Here is a 17,964-nt window from a genome sequence, read left to right as displayed (position 1 = left end):
AACAGAGACTTGGGAACCATTCCTATTATATTTGCAGAAACGAAGAAAGCCAATAGACTTGATGGCAGGATTTAAATAAACATTCACATTATCAGCATTAGAAAATGTTTAGAAGATAGTGAAATATGATTATGGTATATTTACTTTTATTTTTATGCTTTTAGGCTTGAAGTTATGTTATGAATAACTTTTTCTGTTAGGAGGTAGCAAAGTGGGAGAAAAGAGAAACAAACCAGAAGCGGAAGTTGGGGGAAGCCTTGGAGGGGAGGGAGGGAGGGAGGGAGGAATATATAGTAAATGTGAAGAATTTGAGATGTATGCAAAGAATGAAAAAGGAAAATGAATTTTTTTATTTTTTTAAAAAAATTAAATTAAGTAAACAGGTTGGGTGGCCATCTGTAAAAAAAAAACATATATAAGATTAAAAAGTACAAAGTAATTTGAACTATAATAGAATCATAGAACTGCAGAGTTGGAAGGGGTCCCCCAAGGTCATCTAGTCCAACCCCCTGCAATGCAGGAACCTCAGGTAAGCAACTATGACAGATAGCTATCCAACCTGTGCTTAGAAATTTCCATGAAGGAGAAGCGTTAGTTCCAACAGAATTGAAACAATATATATATATATATATTACCAAAGCACAGATAATGAGAAACAGCATAATTAAACCCCTTTCCTTAAAAAAACAAAGGTCTATTGGAGCACAACACCTGCCAGCTGAAGAAGAACAAGGAGTTGTTCCGCCTGGCCTTTGGCTTGGAATTAACTTGTTCCCCTCCCCCTCTTTCTACCGTATTTTTCGCCCTATAGGACACACTTTTCCCCTCCAAAAATGAAGGGGAAATGTGTGTGCGTCCTATGGGGCGAATGCAGGCTTTCCCTGAAGCCTGGAGAGCAAGAGGCATCGGTGCACACTGACCCCTCTCACTCTCCAGGCTTCATGAAGCTATCCGCAAGCCTTGGGAGCCCAGCGGGAGGTCCCGCCCGCTCGCAAAGCTTGCGGGCAGCAGCCTGCAGCCCACAAGCTCGGGGGATAGTGGGGAGGCAGAGCGCCGTCACCCCGCTATTCCCCGACCTTATGTGGAGGCTGGGGGGGGGGGAGAAGCAAGCTTGCTTCTCCCCATCGCCAGCCCCATAAGCTCGGGGGACAGCGGGGGAAGCCGCTGCCCCACGGAGGCTAGAGAGGCTGTCCCTGAAGGCAGAAGAGGGAGACGGAGCGCTCCGTCTCCCTCTTCTAGCTTGGGGATGGCTGCACAAACCTGGGGGGGAAATAAAAAAAATTTCCTTGATTTCCCCCCCAAAAAGCTAGGTGCGTCCTATGGGCCGGTGCGTCCTATAGGGCGAAAAATACAGTATTTTCCTTTCTCCTTCTGTGTTGGAACTCCTATTTGGGGACTTCGCTGCCTCTTTTCTGGCCCACGTTGGACCAGTCTGGATAGTTAGCCTTGGTAAAGACGTTTTCACCCCCAAAAAAGTTTTTCAGTTTCTGCTGAAATGAGGGTGCATTTTATTGTTGTATTTTAATCTTGTTTTTTAAGTTGCATTTCAATCAATTGTTTTATATCTGGTGTTAGCCGCCCTGAGCCTGGTCTTGGCTGGGGAGGGCGGGGTATAAATAAAATTTATTATTTATTATTATTAAGGAGAGAGCCGTTCTAGCTTCTCCAGGGAGGGAGTTTCAGAGCCTGGGAGAAGCCACCACCAAGAAGGCCCTCTCTTGCATTCCCACCTGTGAGGTTGGCGGGTGGGGGGAGATATTTTTTGGGAAATGGAACCCATGAAGGGAGGGAAGGGGGTTCAAAGGTTCGAAAGAACATTTTCCTTTTTGTGTTCTGGAATTGTTAAAGTTATTGTGCATCAATTTATGTAAAACCAATAATATAGAACGGAGCAAGTCCGACAAGTCTTCAGCACATACCTTTCCTTCAAAAAGTCTTCAAACTCTTTGCAGTTCTTCCTGCCGTCATTGAGGTGCTGGATGATGCCATCGTAACCAGCTGTGCTGATTAAATCTGTAGTCTGAGCAAAGGGTGTTGAAAAAGATATTTAGAAGAAATATAACTTTTTAAAAAAAACAACAACAACAACCAGCCCAGCAAGGATCTAGGACAGGGGTCCTCAAACTACGGTCCGTGGGCCAGATCCGGCCTGCCAGGGTCCTGAACCGCAAGGGGCAAGGCTCAGAAATGGGCGGGCGGGAAGAGCCCTGAGGTAAAAGTGTGCGCGTGTAACAAAGCCCTTGTAACACGGTTGCTACCGCCGGTGCCAACTGCTTGATAATGATAATAATAATAATAATTAAAATAATAATAATAATAATAATAATAATAATAATAATTATTATTATTATTATTATTATTTATTATTTGTACCCCGCCCATCTGGCTAGGCTTCCCCAGCCACTCTGGGCAGCTTCCAAAAAAATATTAAAATCCTCTAATACATCAAACATTAAAAGCTTCCCTAAACAGCGCTGCCTTCAGATGTCTTCTAAAAGTCTGGTGGTTGTTGTTCTCTTTGACATCTGGTGGGAGGGTGTTCCACAGGGCGGGTGCCACTACCGAGAAGGCCCTCTGCCTGGTTCCCTGTAACTTGGCTTCTCGCAGGGAGGGAACCGCCAGAAGGCCCTCGGCGCGGGACTTCAGTGTCCGGGCTGAACGAGGGGGGTGGAGCCCTCTGGCGCTGCCCCTTTAAGCCGCCAGAGGGTGGGACAGTGGCGAAGGAACCCCTTCCACGCCAGCCCTTACCCTCCAGCCAACTCCACGCCCACCGGAACAGCGCCTCCCTAGCCAGTTGCCTCCTTAACGCCGCACGGATCCCATCTGGCGGCCTTGGCCACCTTAAAAGTTAGGGAAGCACCAAAAACAGAGGCAACATATGCAAATAGAATTAGTAAGAAGAGAAGTCTGAATCACAACAGTTTATCGTACAAGGGAATCTCCATGTAAATAGTGGTGGGTGAATCTTTAAAATCAAGTGCTCCACCCACACTTCCCCTCTACAATTGCATGATTCTGTGATTCTATCCTTTGAAGTTTAGACTGATACATCTTAGGTTTCATCCTGTTTACAACTTCCTTTTCCCTCTCCTCTCTCATGGCAAGCACAGCTGCTTTTACTTTCTCCAGACCAGTTATTTAGCTTTGAACTAGAAACGGTCCATGGATGTGGGTGGCGCTGTGGGTTAAACCACAGAGCCTAGGACTTGCCAATCATAAGGTCAGCGGTTCGAATCCCCATGACGGGGTGAGCTCCCGTTGCTCGGTCCTTGTTCCTGCCAACCTAGAAGTTCAAAAGCACGTCAAAGTGCAAGTATATAAATAGGTACCGCTCTGGCGGGAAGGTACCTAGAAATGGTCCTATCCGATAATAAAGTAAAGGTAAAGGTACCCCTGCCCATACGGGCCAGTCTTGACAGACTCTAGGGTTGTGCGCCCATCTCACTTAAGAGGCCAGGGGGCCAGCGCTGTCCGGAGACACTTCCGGGTCACGTGGCCAGCGTGACAAAGCCGCATCTGGCGAGCCAGCGCAGCACATGGAAACGCTGTTTACCTTCCCGCCAGTAAGCGGTCCCTATTTATCGACTTGCACCCGGAGGTGCTTTCGAACTGCTAGGTTGGCAGGCGCTGGGACTGAGCAACGGGAGCACACCCCGCCGCGGGGATTCGAACCACCGACCTGCTGTGAGAACAGGATCCTGGCCCAGATGGGCCACTGGCCTAATTCAGCAGGCTCTTCTTGTGGTCTCTTCCAACTCTATGATTCTATGATTCTATTCTTATGTACTTATGAAGGAATGGGTTTCTGTGCAGTCAGTTTAAAACTGACTCAACCCCCCCCCTTTTCTTCTTAGCATTTCTAAAATGCATAAACTTGAGCTGTTGAGCAAATGCATAACAAGGACACAGCTGTATAAAAAGCTCTTTCCTTTATCAGTCACGGCAAGGATGACCTTGGTTGTTCCAGTGGAGTAGGGATGACATGTCTAGGTCTTATCTCACATCCTGATGCACAGACCTAGTCTGGGAACAGCGCCAGAGTGTGTTCTTGGAGTTGGTGACCTCTTACTCCAAAATAAGAGTAGGAACAGGAATACCCCTTTATGGTCAGAAGTACAAGAAGGAATACCCTTTTATGGTTAAGAATACCGGAGCAGGAACATATGTGATGTCAACCTGCGTGTATAGACTGACGTGGTTGGATTCCTGGGGAAGGAGGAAGAGGGTGCCTGGAGGATATATATACTGCATGAAATCTCTCAGTTCTTTGGACTTGCTGTGGACTGACCACGCAGGTGCCTTTCTGCTGTTCCGGAGAGCAGAAATAAAGAACTCTTTCTCTGAACCAGCCCTCGGTGTCATTTGACTTCCTTCCTCCTGTCCGGGAGCAACGCAAACCAATCGGTGAACTCCAATATGGCTACACTTATGCTGGTGCTGAGAAAGGACTTGAGTCTTGCTCTTTCCAGTCAAAATTTCTCTGCCTAGGGCTTCTATCACGCCTTAGGAACCTGACTTACACTGAGTGAGAGCATCTGTCTTATGTAGCCCACAACTGACTCATCCAACTCGCAGCACCTCTCTGAGATCTCAGGACAGAGGCCTTATGCCTATGAGAGATGTGCTCTGGTTCTTGGCAATGGCTAGCTGGCGAAGAAGACTTTCTTCAAAGAAGCTGTTTTTGCACGTCATCCAGTCAGCCTCAATACGTCAACCCAGGAACAAAAGATTACCTTGTATTCAAATATATAAATTTGGGAAAGGGCTTTTCTCAGAACCCTGAATTCCAGTTTCCTCGAGTTCTTTGTAACACTGAGGCAACGCGATAATGCTGGAAAGGGGAACTCTAGTTCTCACACACTGGCGTGACAGTACTGCAGATCGTGGTTTTGATGCTCAGCGGAGAAAGCTTTGCACAAACCTTTGTGGAAATTAGTATTTAAGGGAACCTCTCGGAGGGGTATGCCTGCGTGGGACCAAGCTTACAACAGGTCAGGCTGCAATAAATATTGTTTCAAAAGTTGGATGCCACCCCTACCCTCTACCAGATTCATGGGAGTTCCTGGCACTCACCCAGGGTCTGCATTCCTTTGGAGAACAGAGACACAACAGAGACTGTCATAGCTGTAAGAAATGTGGTTTATTTGCCTATTTACACCTTCTGTCTGCATGGGAGGAGTCCAGATCTTAAAGCATGGCCCTTTCAAGAGCCTTGTACTCCACAGCAATGCATCTCTCCCAGCCAGCCTTCAGCCAGCTTGCCCAAGATGGATCCCAGTCTTTCTTCTTCTTTCTTCTTCCCAGAACACCCTGCTTAAAAAACTCTCTTTTCCTGCCATTTCACACCCAGTTACTGCAGCAAATCCCCAGTCACAGTGGGGAGGATAGCTCTCTTGCATTGTCAAGGGCTCTCAATGGCCCTGTATTGCTTCTTGATGGCCAGGTCGTTTTGCATAAGCTTGCTCAGGATTTCCTCTGCAGTTTGTATTTCTCCTTTCACAACCCAAAGCATCAAAATCCTACCATTTATTAATTTCGAGAGTTTAGGGGTCCGCAGCCACAAATCTCTTAACACCGTGTTAGCTTTTTAGGAGACACTTTGCCTAATCGGTGCCCTCCAGCTACCCCAGCCAGTATGGCCAGACTGAAGCAGCTGTCAGTCATTGGGATGGACCACAGAGCAGATTCTTATTGTCTTAATCTGAGGGTCTGCTTGTGCATGGTAGCTGTGAAGCAGAACTTTTCCTGACTTCCTCTGTCAGAGGCAGTAATGCCTCACAAATGAGGAGAGCTCCGTTGAACTCAGTTCCTGCTTACAGACTTCCCAAAGGGCGTATAAATGAGTCGCTGATCTGATCTGGCAGGGCTCATTCCTTTGTTCTTCTTTCATCCAGCCATTATGGCCCATTATGGTCTGCTGGGGGGGGGTGCTGACCCTTAGGCCTGGCCGCTGCAGATGCTCCACTGTGTTTTTTTTTAATTATATAATTTTTTATTAGTTTTTCAACATATCATTTTCAACAAAAATTAAACATACCGTATTTTTTGCTCTATAAGACTCACTTTTTCCCTCCTAAAAAGAAAGGGGAAATGTGTGTGCATCTAATGGAGCAAATGCAGGCTGCGCAGCTATCCCAGAAGCCAGAACAGCAAGAGGGATCGCTGCTTTCACTGCGCAGCGATCCCTCTTGCTGTTCTGGATTCTGAGATTCAGAATATTTTTTTCCTTGTTTTCTTCCTCCAAAAACTAGGTGCGTCTTGTGGTCTGGTGCGTCTTATAGAGCGAAAAATACGGGACTTTCATATCTTATACACAAGATGTGTATTTCTTTAAAGGCCAGAGCAAATAACATAACCTAGTTTTACAGCTGTGAAGCAGTATAGCAGGTGCTGTTAAGTTGTGGTAATTAAGCTGTTGGGTGTAGTATATAAAGAGCAGCATGGAGCTCTCTCAGTACCCTGGTGAATTGGATGGTGGATGGCTCATGCTTATTGATATACAGTCATACCTCGGGATGAATACGCTTCAGCTTAAATATTTTCAGGTTGCGCTCCGCGGTGACCCAGAAGTAACGGAGCGTGTTACTTCCAGGTTTCGCTGCTCGCACATGCGCAGATGCTCAAAATGACGTCACGGCAAAACGCGACCTGCACATGCACAGAAGTGTCTTACGTTCACTTCAGGAAGCGAATGGGGCTCCGGAACGGATCCCGTTTGCATCCAGAGGTACCACTGTATTGTAATTTAGTGTAAAAGGAGTTTTTGTTTTTGTTATTAAAACCCAGCAAAAGTTACTTTTGCATTTCTTGAATGTGTGGTCTCCCCAGCACACCTTCTGCGGCACAACTAATCGTCAAAATAGCCAACACTGGGCTGTTTGATGGCACAGCAAACATTTGTGCACCTGTTCAACCCGAGAACTTGATGGTGTAAATCAGTCACGAGACTGAAACACACACCTTTCTGGTTCTGTGTTTTTTAAAAACTGGCACCAGCTGGATTATATTTGCTCCTTGCTCGGTCCGGCCTAAACGCTCCTGGAATAACCAGAGTGTTTCAGATGGGCAGAGATGGATTTAAGGGACTGCAACTGGTTCCCCCACACTGGGCACCAAGCTGAGAGAGCACCACAGGGGGCACTGCAACCATGACGAACAACGGAAGGCAAGGGGCAGTGGGGTTGCCAAATGTTAGCATCACACAGGCGCCTCTGAAATTTTAAAAGCTCAAAGTCCTCCACCGAGATGGGGCTGGGGCAGCCAAGTGCCACAAAGCCCAGCCTCAGCGTTGCAAGGTCTCCTCACCAGTGCCGGAGGCAAAGAAGCCAGTGCAAATGTTTCGTCTGGGAACATAACTAGGTCACCATCTGTGGCACAGCTATAAACAGAAATAACCCCAGAGGAGCTGTTTGCAGGAATATCGGTGGAAACTGTAGGCAGGCTGTTTCAAGGTGACAAGTCAGCCACTGATGAGTCCTTGGTGTAACAGAAAGAGTGACCGGAGGCAGATGGAAACCAAATTCCAGATACAGCACAATTCTGCTCATGCCTACAGCCCCACTGAACCGACTGAGACTCAGGGCCCCCGACTCCTAGGGGCCCATCTCTTCTGGGGTCCCCTGGTCCCCAATATTTTTTTGGATGAGGAGCTGGGGCCCCCAATGTTCTGAATGAACAGGGGATGGAGTAGGCTGAGTGGAGAGCCGAGGACAGTGAAAAGGCAGCAGGAGGAGGCGGAGCACAAGAGAGAAGGAGCCACTTGCCATTGAGATGGCACTGCCGCCATGTTCAGCTCCCCCCCCGACACCCCCCAATGTCCTGACGTCACAGCAGCATGCGCACATCATTGCCCTCCCAATCTTCAGCGCAAGCTGGCGGCTCTGGTGAGACTTACAGTGCAACTTGTGAAACTGCCTTCTACTGAATGAGACCAACAGTCCATTTAGCTCAGTATTACCTACACTGACTGGGATGCGGGTGGCGCTGTGGTCTAAACCACTGAGCCTCTTGGGCTTGCCCATCGGAAGGTCGGCGGTTCGAATCCCCACAGCGGAGTGAGCTCCCATTGCTCTGTCCCATTGCTCTGTCCCATTGCAACCTAGCAGTTCGAAAGCATATCAGTGCGAGTAGATAAATAGGTACCACTGTGGCGGGTGTTAGAATTCCTGCTCCATGATTGCAGTCATGGAATTTTTGTCTATCACATGACGGTGTATGTTTTGACTCCACGGAGTGGGAAGTGACAGAATGTTTGTGTTACTGTGTTTTTATATTTCCAACATTTATTATCGGGCAAATGATAGATTTTTGCAAGCTTGACTGGTGTCATGTACCACCTGTATATCATTTTCATAATATTCTCTCTTAAGGCATTACATGTCGTAAATTTCATACCTGTGGTCCACAACTGTTCCCAGTCAGCAAACATAATGTTATGTCCAACATCTTGTGCCCATTTAATCATAGCGTAGGTACATTCTTTCACCTTTGGTGGGCGTGCCCAAGGATTAAGGCTTTCTGGGAGATGATTTATAATGAAATGAAAAAGGTATTTAAATATACCTTTCTGAAGAAACCAGAGGCCTTTCTCCTGGGCATGGTCAGCCAATTGGTGTCAAAGAAGGTTAGAACTTTCTTTATGTACGCCACAACAGCAGCAAGAATACTCATCGCAAAGTGCTGGAAGACACAAGATCTACCCACCCTGGAAGAATGGCAGATGAAGGTGATGGACTATATGGAACTGGCAGAAATGACTGGCAGAATCCGAGACCAGGGAGAAGAGTTGGTGGAAGAAGATTGGGAAAAGTTCAAAGATTATTTACAGAAACACTGTAAAATTAATGAATGTTAGAATGATGTTGGATAGAAACTAAGTGGTCTTTTGCTGTAATGCTATAAGGGAATATGAGAAAATGGTTATTAATAGGTAAAAAAAATTAATGTTATAAAATTTAAAAATTGAAGATTAAGATGAATGAAGAGGGGAGGGATTTGCTGAATTAACAATTGGAACTGGAATACAGAAAAGGAAGGCGTGAGGAGGTCCGGGAAATAAGCAAATGAAAAGTATGTGATAGAAAGATTGAACTGTTTTTTATCTATTTTTATTTTGGTGTTTTTTTTGGTTTTTTGGTTTTTCTTTTTATTCTGTAATTTTTTTTGAAAATCTTAATAAATAACTTATAAAAAAAAAAACAGAATGTTTGTGCTACTGTGTTCCGTGAAGTGGGACTATTGTCCTTTGTCCTTTTTCTCTTTGCTGTCTGATGCTAGAGAGAGAGGGAGCCATGTTGCAGTGCTCCGTGTGTGTAAATATGTAAATAAAGTAGATGAGCAAAAACACTGAGCTCTGTCATGCAAGCTGCGAAGACTCTGCGGATCCCTAAGTGTGCCAATGGCATCAGTTGCTGTGATGTTCGGGCTGAAGAAAGCTTTTGAAACTCCCGAATGATCGACCAGAAGGGAGAGAACATGCCAGTCGGGCATGTGTCTCTGCCAGGGTCCTACTTGAGTGGAGGACCAGCTCCTGACAGTGGGAAGGTAAACGGCGTTTCCATGCGCTCTGGTTTCCGTCAGTGTTCAATTGCACCAGAAGCGGTTTAGTCCTGCTGGCCACATGACCCAGAAAGCTGTCTGTGGACAAATGCCAGCTCCCTCAGTCTGAAAGCGAGATGAGAGCCACAAACCCATAGTTACTTTTGACTGGACTAAACCGTCCAGGGGTCCTTTAGCTTTATATCTTTTTTTTTTTTTTACATTGACTGGCAGCAGCTCTCCAAGGTTTCAGGCAGGGGTCTCTCCCGGCCCCGTCTAGAGATGTCAGGTATTGAACTTGGGACCTTCTGCACACAAGACAAATGCTTCGCCACTGAGCTCCAACCCATCTCCATGTCTGTTCAGGGGTAAGCCCTGTTGAATTCAGAGCATAGCTGTCAACTGTCCCTTATTTGGCGGGAAAGTCCCTTATCCCAGAGCTGTGTCCCACTGCTGTCCCTTATTGATGATGCCCCTTAAATTTCCCGGGTTTCAAAGGAAGCAGCTCCTCTCACTCCCGGCCAGGAAGGAGGGAGGCTCCAACTGTGTTGCTTGGCTACGTTGCTCACCCAGTAAGGAGTCTAAGAATGACTGGGGGGTGGAGCTTGCATGCCTTGTGCTGATCAAATTGGCCACGTTGCCTGGGGACTCGCCTTTGCTCAGCACTTCCCAGCAGAGAGGTTACAGTGGTTTTCCTGGCTGCATCCCCTTTGCTGGGTTGCTGTGCTGTGGGAACCACCACTTGAGGCTTTGTTTGGCTGCTGGCTGGGCTTTCTGCCTTTGGCTCAGAGGGGCTCAGAAGTTGAACATACCTGTGCTTGGAAAATCCCTTATTTTGGCTGCTGATCCCTTATTTTCAAGGCTGCTGGTTCCTTATTTTCAAATCTGTAAGTTGGCAGCAGTGATTCAGAGGGGCTCCTTCCCAAGTAAGTGGGCCTAGGATTCTGTAATTGGCATTCCAAGACTTAACAAATCACTGTTCTTGGGGGGGAAGAACCTCGCTAAAAGTGTCCGGGAAGCAAAGTGTTCAAGATTGCTTCTTTGCCATTTAATTTTATTCTATACAGTGACTCGGGAGCATCAGGTACCACAGCTCTATGCGAATGTCTGGATTTAGTACAGTTCAGAGTTATTTCCTATCCTCTTCTTTGGAGTAAAAAACTGCAATTGTTTCAATTCAAACCATGGAACCATTTGGAACAGTGTTTCCCAAACTTGAGTCTTCAGCTGTTGTTGGACTACATCTCCCGTCATCCCCGACCACTGGTCCTGCTAGCTAGGGATAATGGGAGTTGTGATCCAACTGCAGCTGGAAATCCAAGTTTAAGAAAACCTGCTTTAGAATTACTATACAGACCTCACTTCCTCTTGGTCCATTTTGTCACAGGCTCAGTAAATCGTATTGATGTATCCTATACATCTTTACAGGGACGCGGGTGGCACTGTGAGTTAACCACAGAGACTATGACTTGCCGATCAGAAGGTCGGTGGTTCGAATCCCCGCGACGGGGTGAGCTCCTGTTGCTCTGTCCCAGCTCCTGCCAACCTAGCAGTTCAAAAGCACATCAAAGTGCAAGTAGATAAACAGGCACCGCTCTGGTGGGAAGGTAAACGGCGTTTCCGTGCGCTGCTTTGGTTCGCCAGAAGCAGCTTAGTCATGCTGGCCAGATGACCCGAAAGCTGTACGCCGGCTCCCTCGGCCAATAAAGTGAGATGAGCGCTGCAACCCCAGAGTCAGCCACGACTGGACTAATGGTCAGGGGTCCCCTTTACCCTTTACCTATACATCTTTACAGGCAGCTGTGACATCTTGCCCTTTCTCTAAAACCAACTTTTCTTACATTTCTTTGCTGTTATTAAAATGCAGTTTTAAAATATTTCGGGTGGGCAAGGATTGCAGCAGAAATTGACTGCCTGCATTGAACTCTGCCATTACGCAACAGAAAGTGCAGCACAGAATCCTCTGACAGGGCCAGGGTTTTGTTTTCACTGCTCTACACATATTAAAGCGTCACCACCTTTCCCACTTCTCTTCCTGACTTCCAGCACACAGAGCAGCTTCACATTAGCACATTAAACAATCCAGACTTGACCCCGTATCCTGTTTTCTTACTTTCATTTTCCTTTCCAGTGACTTTTCTATCACAGTCCAGGCTAATTTGAACTTAGCCTGATCTTCCATTCCCCTTCCTCCCCTCCCCTTCCCCTTTTTATGAAGATTACCCGCTCTGAGACCCCACAGCTAATTCTCCCCTGGTCTCCTCGCTGGCCCAAATAGGACTAATTTAGCCAGCTAGCCCTGGTGGTCATCTAATGTTTATTGGATGGATTTCCCCCCTAAATTGATTTTTTAATTCTGAATTTATTGTTATTCACGTTTTATACTGTATTTTATGCTGCTTTTTGTTGCATCAATTAAGTGTTTTAAATCTGTTGTTAGCCTCCCTGAGCCCGGTTTTCTGAACCGGGAAGGGCAGGGTATAAATAAAAATTTATTATTAGTATTTATTATTAACTCTATTATCTAGCTTCTGTTAATACAGACCAGGAACCCTGTTTGTCTTCTAATCATTCATTGAGAAGTGGACTCAGTCCAAAAGCTGCTCTCTTTCTTCCCCAAGGAGGGCTATAACTCAAACAATATTATTAATTATGATGATGATGTTTAAAAATTTGTATACTGTCCTATACCCACAGGTCCCAGTTCACAGCATAAAATCACAATATAAAACACAAAATACATAATAAAAACAAAAGCAACCCAGTAGTCCCCCCCCCCAACTCGTTTTAAAAGGGCATAGGATGTGAGTCAGCCAAAGGCCTGGTTAAAGAGGAATGTTTTTGCCTGGCGCCAAAAGGTGTATAATGGGTGTGGCAGCGGAACCTCCCTAGGGAGAGAATTCCACAAATGGGGAGCTAGTGCGGAAAAGGTCTGTTTTAGTGTTGCCACCCTCCGGACCTCTCACAGAGGAGGCACATGAAGAAGGGCTTCAGAAGATGATCGCAGGGTCCAGGGAGAGAGGACCATAAAGAAGGCTGATCCAGCGGCGCATGGGTTGTCAGCACCCGGGGCAAGGCAAGTAATTTGCGCCCCCTAACTCGGGTCAAGGCAAGTAATTTACGCCCCCTAACCCGGGCCAAGGCAAGTAATTTGCGCCCCCTAACCCCTAGCCTGCCACCGCTGCCAGCTTCTTCTTGCTGCTGCCTGGTCTGGTCTGGTGTGGTTCTCTCCCACACTCAGTGCTGTGCTGGGCGGCCGCTGCATTGTCCCTCCCCCAGATAGTCCCTCGCTCTCTCTCCGCACCGCACGCCTGGCACCCACCCCCTCCACAGTGGGCAGCAACCCGGCGGATCGGATCGGATTCGCACAGCCAGCACTGCAGTGAGAGAGAGTGAGCGAGCCAGGTAGGGGCAGAGAGCTGCAAGTGCGAGCGCGCCCCCCCCCCCAGATGTTGCGCCCGGTGCAGCCGGGCCCCCCCTGCACCCCCCACGCTACGCCACTGGGCTGATTGCCGAAGAATTGATGCTTTTGAATTATGGTGCTGGAGGAGACTCTTGAGAGTCCCATGGACTGCAATAAGATCAAACCTATCCATTCTTAAGGAAATCAGCCCTGAGTGCTCACTGGAAGGACAGATCCTGAAGCTGAGGCTCCAATACTTTGGCCACCTCAGGAGAAGAGAAGACTCCCTGGAAAAGACCCTGATGTTGGGAAAGATGGAGGGCACAAGGAGAAGGGGACGACAGGGGACGAGATGGTTGGACAGTGTTCTTGAAACTACCAGCATGAGTTTGACCAAACTGCGGGAGGCAGTGGAAGACAGGAGTGCCTGGCGTGCTCTGGTCCATGGCGTCACGAAGAGTCGGACACGACTAAACAACAACAAAGGCAGCCTTTCTCAACTTTGGGTCCCCAGTTGTTGTGGGACCACAACTCCCATCATCCCAGTAGTCAAGGATCTTGGGAGTCGAAGTCCAACAACCCCCTTTGCTTCTGGACCCGAGAAGTGACCGTCAATGTATGTTAACCTGTTGTTTTGGCATTTCAAGAGGTTTTATGTGCAAATGGCCTCAAGACAGTGGTTTAAAAGCCGATTAACACACCAGCTGCAATAATAATACACAAGAGCAACCGCTCGCCCACCGTCTTGCTGCGTCCTGCAGTCCCACTTTCAGAGAGCAAACCTCCAGTTGCACTTTCACAAGCACCATTTTTGCAAAGTCAACAGGGACGGGGAGAAGTTGGTGAGGGAGGAGGACGTGACAGACGCCCAAAAGGGCGAAGGGAAGAAAGCAATGCAGTCGCCGGCTGCTGGCTCTCTACATCCCCATCCATAGCATGCATTGAAAACTAAACTCATTTATCACGGCGTAAAGCTTCGTGGGCTGCTGTCCCCTCCATCACAGGTCCAAGGCACAGTCCTCAGTCGCAGGAGCACCACTTACAAACCCGGCAGGCAGGTGGGCAGATAATAATAATAATAATAATAATAATAATAATAATAATAATAATAATGGTTTCCCCAGCTATTCTGGGCGGCTTCCAACAAAGACCAAAAATACACTAAAATGGTGAGCCACAAGCTCAGAGGGATGAACAAATGTAAAAGGGAAGACCGTGACAATTCAGCTGCAATTCACAGAAGCACAGTGACCCTTTGCAGGCAAGAATGATGGGCGATAAAGCTGTAAACCTGGCAATGCAGAGATAATAAACGTATGCAGCAGGGCAGGAAACGGTTGCTCAACAGGTAGTCACCAATCTGTCAATGAAACCCATGGATTCCTCAAACAGGCACCTCCTCAAACACACCTTTTCTCTCAACCAGAGCCGGTCCACCCATTAGCCTGGCTGAGGCAGCTGCCATGGGCGGCAGGCTGGGGAAAGCCCGGAGGGGCGGCAAATCCAGGAAGACAGGGCAATCCTTGAGTGCTGTTTCCCCAGGTCACCTCCAGGGGCTTCTTCAGCAGAGTAGGAATTAACTAAAGTTTATGTAATAAAATAAAATAAAATAAAATAAAATAAAATAAAATAAATAAATAAATAAATAAATAAATAAATAAATTTATTTATTTATTTATACCCCGCCCTCCCCGGCCAGAGCCGGGCTCAGGGCAGCTAACACCAGTAAAATTACAGTAAAAACATAATGGGGGGGACCAATTTAAGATACAGGTTAAAATGGAATTTAAAATGCACCCTCATTTTAATAATAGCCCATAGATCAAAACCATAAGGGGAGGGAAACATAAGGGTCAGACTGAGTCCGAACCAAAGGCCAGGTGGAACAGCTCTGTCTTGCAGGTCCCGAGGAAAGATGTCAAGTCCCACAAGGCCCTAGTCTCTTGTGATAAGTAGTTGCAACAGACGGGGCGAACCAAGAAAACATGAGGAAAAGAGGAGACAAAAGGAGCCATGGAAGGAGAGGATGGGAAGGTCAGCTGAGGAATGCTTTCTGGTTTTCTGTTTGTTTTTGGGATATCCTAACATTGTTATTTCTTTTCTATTTCAGAGTTGTTGTTTCTTTTGCTTCTTGCGTCATTTCTGTTTATCTCTTTGATATGGAATTGTATCAGAAACATAAATAAAAACAATGCAGTCTGGGGTGGCTTCTGCCAATTTATCTCTTTGATATGGAATTGTATCAGAAACATAAATAAAAACAATACAGTCTGGGGTGGCTTCTGCCAATTGGGGATGTCTCGCTCAAAACGGGACAGTTGCGGCCTATGGGAGGAGCACGGGCGCTTTTTTCTGGTTTGCCTCAAAGGGCCAAAGATCCTGAACCAACTCTGCTCTCAGCAGATGTGTGGTTGCAATTATGCATTTGCTGAGATGTCCTCTAGTTCCATTTTTAATCAATGAGGCACTTGGGTTTCCCCCCCCCCAAACCTTGCAAGGCACTTCCTAATACAAGGGTGAACTGTATCTGCCCCCCTGACAGGAAGGGCACTGCCCCTCTTCTCAGTCTGAAACGTGGGGTTTTTCTTTCTCTTTCCTAAATACTTCCTTCATATTTTCGCAAACCGGGGTTTCCTCCTCTTTCTCTCACACGCACATGCCAAGCATGTCGATATCTGCCTCTTGTTTCCATTTCTGTCAGCTGTCACCACCTGCACCTGCTATTAGTGCGAGTGCCACAGCGTTTGTTATTTTTAACCCGCCTCAGTCAGTAGGTGCTGTACGGTAAGTGCGTGCAAAAGGAACAAATTCTTCCCACGGGTTTTCAGACTGAAAAGGCAAAGCGACAGGAGGAAATGGAAAGAGGCAAAAAGGAGGCAAAGGTGGGAGCGGTTGCGAAGAGAGGCACCCTCTTCGTGTGGTGTTGAAATCATAAAATCGTAAAGTCGGAAGGGACCCCGAGGGTCATCTAGTCTAACCCCCTGCCTTGAACCCATGACCCATGAGATTAAGAGGCTCATGCTCTACCAACTGAACTGACTGCAAGGAGCTGATTTCCATCAGGAGAAGGGGAGCTCTGGGGAGCAGGGGCAGCAAGGAGGGAGGTATGCAATAGAGCGGGGGGGTGTCTCTGAACTTTTGGGGTACATCAGGCATATTTAGAATTTAGAGGGTGTGACTTGGACTGCCGGGAGTTGTAGTCAAACACATCTGGAGGGTGCTATGTTAGCAAAGGCTGGACTAGGAGATTAAGTGAAGCTGCTGAAGAAGAGAAGAAGTGTTTGGATTTGATATCCTGCTTTATCGCGACCCAAAGGAGTCTCGAAGCGGCTAACATTCTCCTTTCCCTTCCTCCCCCACAACAAACACTCTGTGAGGTGAGTGAGGCTGAGAGACTTCAGAGAAGCGTGACTAGCCCCAGGTCACCCAGCAGCTGCATGTGGAGGAGCGGGGAAGCGAACCTGGTTCCCCAGATTACGAGTCTACTGCTCTTAACCACTACACCACACTGGTGTACTCCTTGCAGATCAGAAAAGTTAGGGCTGTAGCTCAGTGGTAGAGCATCTGTTCTGCATGCGGAAGACTCCAGGTTCAATCCCAGGCATCTCTGGGTAGGGCTGGGAGAATGACAGCTCACTCATCAAAGCAGTGGGCGGGGTTTGTGACCTCTGCATAGCTGTCAACTTTTCCCTTTTCTTGCAATGAATCCTTTGACAGTTATGGACCTGTGCCTGGGCGACACCCCCTTTGCTTGCTGGCCGTCGCCCCGCCACCTCCCCGGTTGCCCAATCAGCTGCTGGCTGGGGGGCGGAGCGAGGGCCAGGTAGGACAGGCTCCAGCTGACCATCTCTCCAGTTGGTCCTTTTCTGAGAATTGCTTCACACTTGACATGGCAGGCCAAGCTGTTGGAGGCAGAACAATGAAGGTCGCAACAGTAGGAAGTGAAATGCAAGCCCCCTCAAAGCACTTGAGTATATACTGTTATGTACTGAAGTTCTCACCCTGGGCCAGCAGGGGGATACTGTAGATAGTTTTCACTCAGGTCCATATATGCAAATAAGGAATCGAAAGTGACGTTCAGTGATTAGACAGTTACAGAAAATGGTTACTGCTGCGTTCTCCTGGAGCTCTATATAAGCAGGCTGGCTGAACCCTTCAGTTCAGTTCTGTTCTGGCCTGTGAATAAACAAGAGCTGTTTGAAGAATCGCTGTGTCGTCTGATATGTTCACCCACAACTTAACATATACAGAGTTTGTATCCCAAGGATCCACACTTGGCAGCTTCCCCCTGATGTTTCTGGCCAGTTTTACCAGTTCCTGCTTCTTCCAGAGAATCCTGGGAACTGTAGTTTTGTAAAGGGTGCCGCAAGTTGAAAGGAGACTCCCCTGTTCCCCTCCCAGAGGCATAATTCCCAGAGTTCCCTGGGAAGAGGGATTGGACTGCTTGCCACTATGGTATACCAGCTTAGAGAGCGGGAGAGAAATAAGATTCTAAAGCAAATGGAACAGAATTGGAACAGAATCGTTCCTATTAGGATAGCAAGAAGGAAAATGGCAGTATTCACTGCATAAATTTAGTGCATTCCAGAAATGCATTTATCACATAAGATAATAGTTGCAAGTCAGAGAAGGAGGTTGGCACTGGCTAATTTAAAAAAAAGATATATACATCTATTCCAGCTTGCATGACCTGAGAGGCTCTCCATTACTAATCATGGAAACTTTTGGCCTATCTCTGGACAATTCGACGGTGCAAGGGAAGCACTCTGCACATGCTCATGACCATTACAACAACTGATGAGCCAAGGCCAATTCCTGGTATTCTGAACAAAGGGAATGTGAAGAGCTCCACAAAGAATATCTTAAAAGTGGCTGAAAGGGCTTTAAAATATCAAATGAAATTCAGCGTAAACAAGTGTAAACTGATGCACATTAGGGCAAAAAGCAAACAAAAAAACACCTCTAACTTGATATATATGCTAACAAGCTCTGAAATAGCAGTGGCTGACCAGAAAAGAGACCTT

At 47.1% G+C, this 17,964-nt stretch overlaps 1 protein-coding gene across 3 annotated transcripts in view; it reads right to left on the bottom strand.

The window, feature by feature from the left end:
* Positions 1–17,964, bottom strand: part of PSTPIP2 (proline-serine-threonine phosphatase interacting protein 2) — a 58,092-nt gene that overhangs the window by 30,905 nt on the left and 9,223 nt on the right. For all 3 annotated transcript variants that reach the window (XM_083466167.1, XM_083466168.1, XM_083466169.1), the window contains exon 2: positions 1,920–2,020. In XM_083466167.1, coding sequence (XP_083322293.1) covers positions 1,920–2,020 — 101 coding nt within the window. The remainder of the gene's footprint in view (positions 1–1,919; positions 2,021–17,964) is intronic.

Source organism: Podarcis liolepis (assembly GCF_965112155.1).
Source record: "Podarcis liolepis genome assembly, chromosome: 11".
Lineage (NCBI taxonomy): Eukaryota > Metazoa > Chordata > Lepidosauria > Squamata > Lacertidae > Podarcis > Podarcis liolepis.
Note: the sequence above shows the minus strand (reverse complement) of the source record. Positions and strands in the feature narration are given on the sequence as shown.